Source organism: Lycium ferocissimum, chromosome 1 (genome assembly GCF_029784015.1).
Source record: "Lycium ferocissimum isolate CSIRO_LF1 chromosome 1, AGI_CSIRO_Lferr_CH_V1, whole genome shotgun sequence".
In the NCBI taxonomy this organism is placed as follows: Eukaryota; Viridiplantae; Streptophyta; class Magnoliopsida; order Solanales; family Solanaceae; genus Lycium; species Lycium ferocissimum.
In genome coordinates, this window is record NC_081342.1 from 15,815,427 (window position 1) to 15,826,784 (window position 11,358).

Below are 11,358 nucleotides of genomic sequence, written 5' to 3' on the forward strand. Positions count from 1 at the left end.
TTCCCAAGGTAAGTCCTAGAAGTTAGGGCTTGGTTCAGCAATCTTTGCTGTCTAATATTTATTTTAACCTATTTCTTTAGGGCATAGTTAAGGTAAATATTTTAGCTACCTATATGAAATCATATGTACCATACTTTGCCTTTAAAATAATACAACTTAATTACTTAAAAGTCATACTCCACATGATGGCAGCTGCATGTCGTCAGAGGTATGGTTGAAAAAATTGAACCTCTCTATACTCTACTTGTCACATGATTTGGCCTTAAAATCTGGGTCCTTCTTAACTGCTCTTAATTTACCTCACTGACCTCTCCTTATTGTGTTTCACTACTTAAGATCTTGATTTCCATACATGTTACTAATAGCATAGCTTACTGTATAACCACAATAATCAATAGTAACAAATGTATGTACACTATTTGTGATGAACACAATCTTTATATAGACACACACAATAAATCTGCTCCGTTAAAACAAAAAAGTAACAGATGTACGAAAATAATCCAAAGTTTGCAAGGATGATAGGTTTCCAACTTGGGCAAACGAAATATATATATACCTCTACCTTAAAAGTAGGATTAATTACCGGACAAACTGGGTGATCCATTAGTATGTAATGGAATAGAAATCGAGGAAATATGGAAGTGAACATAGATATTCTGGGATAAGCGAATGCATTACATGAAGGGCTTACAAATATAGTGAAGTAAGGGACACTAACATGACCTTTCTTTTAGTTGGCTTCCCTATCTATTAGGTTCAACATAGTACGTTAAGTTTAAAATCTTGTACATCCACATGCGGCTCTAAACTCAACCAATCATTTCATGTTTCTTTTTCTTTCTGCAAAAACAATGCCTCGTTTTCTAACATCTTACTGTTGGAAAATGCTAAATATGGCAGAAAAGAGAAATGAATTTCAGCAAATTTTACTACAAAAACTGAGTTCCAAGAGAAGAGTTTATTTGGTTTTTCTTTTTCGTTTTCATTCACTTTGTTTGAAATAAAAATTGAAGAAGCATCAATAAGAGAGTGGAGAGGCAATGAGCTCAGATACCAAAGCAAGACCAACTATGTCCCCAAATGAGTTTTGAGGAAAACAATGCACTAACACATGGTGGCATCTGCTTATAGCGTGGAAAAATCATACAATGCCCCCCTTTTCAAATTCACTTCAATAACATTATAGTACTAGTGTAGTTACTAATAATGCACACAGAACCCCGAGGTGAAAGATGCTGGAGTTGTTTCAAATCTTTAATAATAATTATTGTTGCCTCTTTCTTTTGTCTCTTCTTTTCTTGCTTCCTTGCAAAGCTAGATTCTGCTACTACTTACTATATTGAATAGCGTTTAAGCAAACACATAATATCCAGTTTGAGTGAATCCTAAAAAAACAAGTCTTCTCTAAGAGTGAGCCCAATGCATTTCACCTAAGTAGATATTGATTTTGGAAGTTGATGCCATATTGCAAATGCCAATGTCGAGGCAATTCTTGAACCTCCCAAATCACCTCTATCTTCTTGTCTTCCTCACCTTTCTACTATTACAACATGATTTTACTAATGCTTCCAATAATGAAGTTGATGTGCTGCTTTCTTGGCTTCATTCTAGCACTTCACCAATTCATCCAGCATTCTCAAACTGGAATCCTTTAGACTCCAACCCTTGTAAATGGTCTCATATTGTTTGTTCTTCTCATCTTTTTGTTACAGAAATTGATATTCAGTCCATTCAGATGACTCTTCCTTTTCCTTCCAATCTTTCCTCTTTACAATCCCTTCAAAAACTAACCATTTCTGGTGCTAATCTCACTGGAACCATCCCAAATGACATCGGAGATTGCATTTCACTTGTAACACTTGATGTCAGTTCAAATGGTCTTGTTGGTAGCATACCGAAAACTATTGGTCAGTTGACAAATCTTGAGGATTTGATCTTGAACTCTAACCAGTTAACAGGTGAAATCCCAGCAGAGGTTGGTCATTGCATTAACCTGAAAAATCTTATTATCTTTGACAACATGCTTAGTGGGAATCTTCCTACTGAACTGGGAAAACTTGGAGTTTTAGAATCTATAAGAGCAGGAGGGAACAAAGATATCAGTGGGAAAATTCCAAATGAGCTTGGGAATTGCAAGAACTTGTTAGTGTTAGGACTTGCTGACACAAAAATTTCAGGTTCTCTTCCTCCATCATTGGGAAATCTTAGTAAGCTTCAAGTGTTGTCTATTTATACAACAATGCTTTCTGGCCAAATACCTCCAGAAATAGGCAACTGTTCAGAGCTAGTTGACTTGTATTTATACCAAAATAGTCTGTCAGGTTCACTGCCAGCAGAGCTAGGAAAGCTTCAGAAAGTAGAAAAGATGCTATTTTGGCAAAATAATCTTGATGGGCCAATTCCTGATGCAATTGGGAATTGCAAAAGTTTGGTCATTCTTGATCTTTCTTTGAATTTTTTAAGTGGAAGCATCCCTTGGTCTTTTGGGAACCTTACTAATCTCCAAGAGTTGATGATTAGTAATAACAACATTTCTGGTTCAATCCCATCTGTTCTTTCTAATGCCACAAACCTGTTACAGTTGCAGATGGACACTAATCAAATTTCAGGCTCGATTCCTCCGGAAATGGGGCAGTTGAAGGAGTTAAATGTATTCTTTGCTTGGCAGAACAAGCTTGAAGGAAGCATTCCTCCTGCATTGGCTGGTTGCAAAAGCCTCCAAGCTTTGGATTTATCGCACAATTCTCTCACTGGTAGCTTACCTCCTGACCTTTTTCAGTTAACTAATTTAACCAAGCTTCTGTTGATTTCGAATGATCTTTCTGGTTTTATCCCACCTGAGATAGGTAATTGTAGCTCTCTTATTCGTATACGACTTGTTGGCAATAAGCTTACCGGACAAATTCCAAGAGAAATAGGATTTCTTGACAACCTTAGTTTTCTTGACTTCTCCGAGAACCACCTTAAAGGATCAGTTCCTGCGGAGATTGGCAATTGTAAGGCACTGCAAATGCTGAATCTATCTAATAACACTCTAAGTGGGAATTTACCTAGCTCTCTTTCTTCTCTCAGTAGGCTAGAGGTTTTGGATGTTTCCTTGAATCAGTTTAACGGTCAGATTCCAGCTAGCTATGGTCAACTTACTTCCCTTAACCGACTTGTTCTTAGTAAGAATGCCTTGTCTGGACCGATTCCCTCAACTCTGGGAAATTGTTCAAGCCTCCAATTGCTTGATCTAAGCGGGAATGAGCTGTCAGGGAACATGCCAGTGGAATTGTTTGACATTCAGGCCCTTGACATTGCCTTGAATTTAAGCTGGAATCTGTTGAGTGGGGTAATCCCACCACAGATATCTGACTTGAACAAACTTTCAGTACTAGACCTTTCCCACAACCAGCTTGGAGGAGACTTATTGGCTCTTTCGGGGATGGAAACTCTGGTCTCCTTGAATGTTTCCTACAACAATTTCACCGGCTACCTCCCTGACACCAAGTTGTTCAGGCAATTATCAGCAGCGGAGCTGGCAGGCAACAAAGGTTTGTGCTCATTGGGACATAATTCTTGTTTCTTGAGCAATGCTGAAGGCGGGAGTAATAGAAATGTAAGACGGTCATGGAGGCTGAAATTAGCAATTGCACTGCTTTCTGTGGTGACTATAGCCTTGGCAATCCTTGGAATGCTGGCAGTTTACAGAGTGAGAAAAATGAGCAAAGAAGATAATGATTCTGAATTGGGAGGAGGGGATTCATCAGCTTGGAAGTTTACTCCATTCCAGAAGTTGAATTTTTCTGTTGAACAAATTTTGAGATGCCTAGTGGAATCTAATGTGATTGGAAAGGGATGCTCCGGGGTTGTTTATCGTGCACAACTTGAAAATGGTGAAGCAATTGCAGTCAAGAAGCTATGGCCAACCGCATTGGCAAGCCAAAATTTTAAGTCAGGAGGAGATAGTGTAGGAGTTCGAGATTCTTTCTCAACCGAGGTAAAAACCCTTGGCTCCATCCGTCACAAGAACATCGTTAAGTTCTTAGGTTGCTGCTGGAATCAGAACACTAAGTTGCTCATGTATGACTACATGCCTAATGGAAGCTTAGGCAGTGTTCTACATGAACGAAGGGGTGGATGTGTGGAGTGGGAGTTGAGATACAAGATTGTCCTTGGTGCAGCTCAGGGGCTTGCTTATTTACACCATGATTGTACACCTCCAATTGTTCATAGGGATATCAAGGCCAACAACATTCTCATCGGCCTTGACTTTGAGCCTTACATTGCAGATTTTGGTATAGCCAAACTTGTCGATGATGGAGATTTTGCTCGATCCTCCAATACAGTAGCTGGCTCGTATGGATACATAGCACCAGGTTAGTCACAACTCATGGTAACATTTTTCAACATTACATTATAATTATGTATTATATAATGGGATAATTACATTTTTGGACTGCTCAAAAGAATAATAGCCAGAAAATGTATAGGTTTTGTGTATTAAGTATAAATATACATACTGTATACACAAAATATACACATAATATACATAACCAGTGTATATATTTTGTATATTTTGGTAGCACTTGTAATTAATTTTGGCGACCTGCCAAAAATGGAAAAAGCCCTTATTTAATTAGTGCATATGTAATAACTTGCGCAGAGTATGGATACATGATGAAGATAACAGAGAAAAGTGATGTTTATAGCTTTGGAGTAGTTGTCTTGGAGGTGTTGACAGGAAAGCAACCAATTGATCCTACCATACCAGATGGTCTACACATTGTGGATTGGGTAAGGCAGAAAAGAGGCAATGTTGAAGTCTTGGATGTAAGCTTACATGCTCGGCCCGAATCAGAAATTGAAGAGATGATGCAGACCATAGGAGTAGCTATCTTATGTGTTAATCCAACTCCAGATGATAGACCAACAATGAAGGATGTCGCAGCAATGCTCAAAGAGATAAGACATGAGAGAGAGGAGTATCAGAAAGTTGATATGCTCCTTAAAGATGGAGAGAAATTAGGCAATGACACTAAGAGTACTAGTGATGGAGGGCCTTCTTCAAAGATACATAGCTTCTACTTGCAAAGCAATAATACAAGCTTTTCTGCATCTTCATTGTTACATTCTTCTTCCTCCAACACCAAGATTGGCTTCAAATAGACATCTCACTCACTAGTTTTCAAGTCATTAGTTTGTTTCTTTCTTATAGGATTTTTTTTTTTTTTTTTAACTCCCCCTCACTAGTTATGTCTCTCCTTGAAATTTGTTTACTGTGAATTTATGGTCTTTACTAATGACCAGAAATTTGTAAAAAGAAGTCCTGAACCATCTTCTTTCTGCTATTTAATAAGACATCTTCAATGTTGTTATTCTGCAATTTCTTCTCACCAAAATTATAACCATCAGGGCTTCATTTGTTGTACTAGTTCAGAAATCACAATCAATGTATCAACCAGTACGATGCACCAAACATGCATACAAAAGCATCAATGAGTGATTGGATCAAACTAGCACATTTTGTTTAATTGAAAGTCAAATCTGCTCATGCAACTAATTCAGGGACGAAGGCTGAGAAAAAGCAATAATCCAGGGACCAATACTGCCATATCCCCTATACTAAAAAAAATCCCAACATAACTTTCAATTGAAATAAAGAAGTTCGAAAGGATTTGATTTATTCTTAAAGGGATAGTTATAAATGTCATTGATTTCTCCATATGAGCAGAATCCACAAAACCAATTGCTCATATCTTGCAGTTGATCTTTTTAGATCTTCATTATCTTCTTCATTAAGTAAAGATATTCGTATTATTTATTAGAACTGTACTATGATGTTTACTTCAATCTTAACCAAAATTAAAGAAGCAGAGTTTTCAAATTTTTATACCAAATAATTATGAAGTCAAATTAAGACAAATTAGAAGTCTTCTTTTCTTTGTTAACCCGTGCCTAGTCAAACTACATCATATAAATTAAACCTAAGCAAATATTAAGCTACTAGCAGAGACCAGCTACACTCAATTCAGTGCAGGCCCAAGGCACAAATATCTCAACCAGGGAACAGATTATTGCTTCAAGCTAAGTACTTGTACAGGTCCGGTTTCTCTTTGCCTCGTTCCAAGTACAGTCAAACCTCTCTATAACAGCATCGTTGGGTCCGAAATTTTCAGCTGTTATAGAGAATGGCTGTTATACACCTATAACAGTATTGACATTTAAATAATACTTCGCTGTTATAGGATCTTATACTTCGCTGTACTATCGAATAATAAGAGCTTCAACCCGCCATTTGATTGCTTCAGTATAAATCTTAAACATTCCTCTCAACTGCTCATCACACTGCAAAATTAGCTGTTGATGAGAGAGAACTTTCTGCCTCTTCATAACGCGGGTTGAAGCTCTTATACTTCACTGTACTATCGAATAATAAGAGCTTCAACCCGGCGTTTGATTGGTTCAGTATAAATCTTAAACATTCCTCTCAACTGCTCATCACACTGCAAAATTAGCTGTTGATGAGAGAGAACTTTCTGCCTCTCCATAACACGCACAATACAAGCATCAATTGTGTAACGTCCATCTTTCTCAACATCTTGAACCACCACCTTTTTCTTTTCATCCGCAGGAAGCAAAGGGATCCTTATCTTCCTCATTTTGTCAGTGAACTTGGAGTTGTACTCAAAATGATCAGTTGACGAAACATTTGTATTGCCGGGCTGCTTAATCAGAATACGATACTTTTCACATGTGAGGAATTGAAGCAATCTAATCAAGTTATCATCATCCAAATTTAACCTTTGCTTGATTTCTGAGTAGCTCAATCTACCTGAAGCATTAAACAGTAACAGAACAGCAGCCTGAGAAGTTCCCACAACCAGTTCAATCGTTTTAGGGTCAAAATTCGCGTTAATGTTACATGTACTCAATGAATACATCCGTGTCAATTTCTTGTGCGTTTCTTTTTTTTTCTGGATAGAATTCATTAAAGACCTCCACACACTCGATCAGTTCCATAGGTAGACTCATACCGGAACAACTATTATAACTGGGCCACGACCCAGCTCTAAGAACTGTGACAGTTAAATCAATTCGGGGATACAGTACTCCAGGGTAGTTGCGGAGATATTCCTGAAAGTGGTTTCGGTTTTCCATAGACAACTTCAAGTCCACCACCATTCCCTCTATCTCTAGTGTAATATTCACCACAGTGCTGCTTTAGCTTACTTAAGATTAGTCTTTCGTGGTCATAATCATTGGCACGTCCATAGAACACCAATCGATCAAAAAGCTTCTTCCTGTACAACTCATAAAAGAGGTTCCTGTCACTGATATATGCAATAATCTTGACCACCTTATCCAACCTCCCTTCAAATTCGTCATCACTGAGTTTTTTGCTCCCGTGCCTAAGGATATCATCACAATAAAAAGTAAGGAGCTCTGCACTTCAACAACCAGCGTTAATCTTGTTATAGAGAACCTCAAATGCCCCTTCGAGGGCTTTGTGAAAAACAGAGTTATTGGCGAACTAGTCATTACATGAAAGTGCATATTTATATATGATTCTAACTGCTCCTGTAAACCACCAGAACTTTTGGCCACATCTTCAGCCTGTTGCACCAATACCATCCGTTGAGCAATGACAAGCTGCTTACACATATTTGCAATTGGTTCCAATAGCTTGGAAGTTCCTTGGAATAACCTATACATTCGACATAAATCTTCTACCGTGTAATCTCCTAACAAAGCTAGGCCTCCAGATTGCTGCTTCTCTAGAAATTGATTAGTATATACAACCAACAACTCATTTAGGACTTTATCAACAAGTTTTGTCTCACTACTAAAGTGAAGATAATGAGATGTTCTATCCTTCTCTATTTTACAGCACTCATCCACCTTCAACATATAATCCGAACATGTATCTTCAATGATCCATTTCAAAACTTTTTGAGAATAATACGCTGAAGTATCTTTAAGCATTGCATCTTCAAAGTCATTTTGATAATACCTCATTCCAACTGCAACAAATATATCTAGCACATTCTTCAATAAAGATCTATCAATCTGGCCACCGTGACGTTCTTGATCAATCAGCCTAATAACTGCATCTCTAGCTTTGGCTCTAAACTCGAAATAAACCAGATCACGGAAGCATGTCAAACCAACTTCATCAAGTGTAGGTAGCCCGTTGCGGTTGATAAACCTTTCAAGACAACCAAAGATTTCTGAAAGCAAGTTAACCATAGATTTATTATTTTCCCATCTTTTCACAAGCTCCATCAACAAAAATTCATCATGCTTCGTTCTCAAGGAAGGCAGAACAGTAGAATTGATGTAGTTTTCAAATGGTTCCTTGAATTTCTTGTATATCCCAATACCGTGATTATACTTGCCCTTCTGGATGCACATCGTTAGGCCAAGTCAATGGATCAAATTATGGAAAAACTTCCTCGTTCCAAAAGAAAGACATAAATCGTTTCAAAGGATACTTGTAGTATTTATCAAGGTCATCAGAGCTGGAACACTCTTCATGTCCTTCTAGAAATCTCTCAATTTTTTTGAATCCTTCCTGCAAGATTTCCCATTCTTCCTCCAGCTTAATCATCTATGGAATTAATGACCAGCTCTTTACAGCTTGTTTGGATGGTTGTTACCTATATTATATTGTTAGTGTAAATATAATGCATATGTGGCCCCTTAAACTTGTTCGTTTTTTCCATTTGACGACATCAAAGTGTTGTTCACAATCAACTTTTAACTCGCCCTCAGCTCAGTGTGTCTATCAAACCCCTTAAATTTGATTTTTATTAGAAGCAGAAATTAAATTGGAAAAATGAAAGTGAAGTAATATTTTAGACATGTGGTAAGCTATTCTTTAGGTCATAGATGTGTGTATTCTGCTCTTCCACTGCCATCTTAATTAATAGCTACTCTTTTTCCCCCTCTCAATTCTTTGCTAATCTTAACTAAAAGATAGCATAATTAAATTAGACTATATATAGCATCTTTGCTACATTGAAGATGGAATTCTATGTAAGTCGGATTGTCTTGTGCATATACACGAGGATAAGTTCGGGGGTTATAGGAAAACACTTAGTTGAATCTTGAAAATGGAAAAGAGAGAGAGTGTTTTAGGGCCGCATATGCATTAAGCCTTTAAATTTTATTGTATCGTATCGTTAGATCGATATGGTGTGATTGCGTCGTTACTTATTTTTTCCATATTTTGTGTTTACTTGTTATCTAATAATCCTATTTTATTCTTTATTGTACCTATTTATAGCAGCTTTACCACGACCCTACTTTTTTTTTGTAGGTTTATCTTCCAAATTGTTGATGTGTGACATTATGTAACAACGAGAAATGACACAATTTATGAAACAGTTATGATACATTATGAAACAACGTGTACAACCATCCAAAACAAGTGTTAGTCTAGAAAGGTTAGACAATTTTGTAGCTGAATGGTAAAACCAATTCGTCATATACTCGTATATATAATGATATATTAAGCTAAGTGTTATTTAAATAAGATTTAAAAAATAACCTTTGTCTTTAGCAACCGTGTTGGACTTACTTCTTGATCTCGGATTAAGAGATTCTAATAGGCGACGGCAAGGTGTGTGGCTGTGTGCAATAGAGAGATGGACGTTTATTTCCCTGTGCTTTGAAGGTGTATATAGATATCTGCATTACTTGGAGTTTAAGTTTTGTCTTGTTGTCAAATATTTTACACCATCAGGCAAATTAAGTTATTACCTCTCTAACTTATGTAACTAAAATTTAGGAAAAAAGATATTAGAAGTAGAATCCTAGTTGTGGTCTAACAAAATTAGTTACTGTTTCCTTTTATAAAGTAAATCAAAATCTATCGTTTCCGTGTTTTTTTCTCAGCAAATCTCTAACGCCTCAAAATATGTTAAAATTGAGAGGGTAATTCTTCATGCTTCAACCGTTGTACCTTGGGGAACTTGTGCTTAAAGGGTTTGCTATCACATATTTTTTTATTTTTTCCGTGATTGCTGTGCAAGTGAATTTCAGTTTTTCCTTCTTCTTTGAAATTAGTTAAGAAATCCAAAGTTGTAGAATTACATAATTAATAAACTGAATCAAAATCGTATGTGCTTCAATCAAATTATGGAAAGAGGGATACCGGGGTAGAAAGACAAGCGAATTAAAGAGATTCTTATAAATAAATTAAAAAACAAGCAAAGAAAGATAACATGGTGGAAGGGCATTGGAAGAAAAACTTAATTAGACAGAGTTTCAAAGGAAGATATGAGTGTAAGAATTTTATTAACCGTATAAAAAAAGTAAAAAAACAAAGAAAAAAATAGATGTGCTTTTCTACCCCATTAGGCTTCATTAAATTAATACCAAATCAGAGACTAATTTAGGAATTGAGATTATGAGTTTTGGATTTGAAATTTTTGTGTTTAGAAATTTATTAATAATGGAATACATGTTTAGTGAATTTCTCAACAAATAAATAAGGTTTGAATCGAAGTTATTGAGTTTTGTCAAAACTCATACTTTCCATGCTAACTCTGCCCTGCGCAAATTCATATGTACTTGATGGTTATAGAAGTCACATCTACGAAAATTAGGACCAATCAAATTTTTGTGTTATCAGTAATGCTGTTGACAATTTTTTCCTGGAAAGAGGGCGAACTTATTAAAAGACTAGTTTTTACATACATACGTTGCACTTTAATACCTCACTAATTATTCAAAATTTGCACACAAGAAAAAGAATTGAAGTAAAACTGCAATTGCATACCGCAAGTGCTGGAATTTAAAATACAAAAAAGGGTATATTCAAAACTGAGTCATATTATGTGGATGTGTAATGTAATACAAGTCATATTCTGCAATATTATTTGGATCAAACATACAATTAATTCTCCTGGTTCGGTTGAAAAGGCAAGCAACTTTAGCTAGCAATACGTCTGAATATCCTAATATATTTAAAGAAGTAATCACAAAAAGTGTAGATTTGAAGCCAATTTTTGCAGCAATCCAATGCACTTGTTAAAAGGATTGTGACACTAATTTATACCGCAATAGCAAATGATGAATTTGATACTCATGTCACATAATAAAACGTTCAGTTAGAAGAAAATCACTTGGTGTGGTCGCAATTCACAAGCAAGAACTTAATATAAATAACTGAAATGCGAAAAAATCGTGTTAAAAAGTACTGGAATGAATATATGATTAAGAATTTGAAACTAATTTCAATTAGCACATACTGTCTAAAATGGAAGATAACGAAAAAGGTATCCAAACAATTTCTTAAAAATTCTATAGAGTAGAGATACAATTGTCATGCCTATTTAATCCGAAATTTGCCGAGACCATATTGAA

General features: G+C 36.1%; 1 protein-coding gene and 1 pseudogene across 1 annotated transcript; one reads left to right on the top strand and one right to left on the bottom strand.

The window, feature by feature from the left end:
* The first annotated feature begins 209 nt into the window (after positions 1-209).
* LOC132069122 (LRR receptor-like serine/threonine-protein kinase RGI2) lies at positions 210-5,333 on the top strand. Its single transcript, XM_059462614.1, has 2 exons — positions 210-4,364; positions 4,652-5,333. Exons 1-2 carry the CDS (start codon positions 1,475-1,477, stop codon positions 5,152-5,154), a joined length of 3,393 nt encoding a protein of 1,130 aa, XP_059318597.1. The 5' UTR covers positions 210-1,474; the 3' UTR covers positions 5,155-5,333.
* A 734-nt stretch (positions 5,334-6,067) lies between these two features.
* LOC132069138 (cullin-1-like) lies at positions 6,068-8,596 on the bottom strand (annotated as a pseudogene).
* Between the last annotated feature and the right edge of the window lie 2,762 nt (positions 8,597-11,358).

Bases quoted from the DNA above. Each gene is read 5' to 3' on its own strand.
- LOC132069122 (XM_059462614.1), top strand. From the start codon at position 1,475: ATGCCAATGTCGAGGCAATTCTTGAACCTCCCAAATCACCTCTATCTT. The intron at 4,365-4,651 runs GTTAGTCACAAC...TAACTTGCGCAG, and splicing joins GTATGGATACATAGCACCAG to AGTATGGATACATGATGAAG.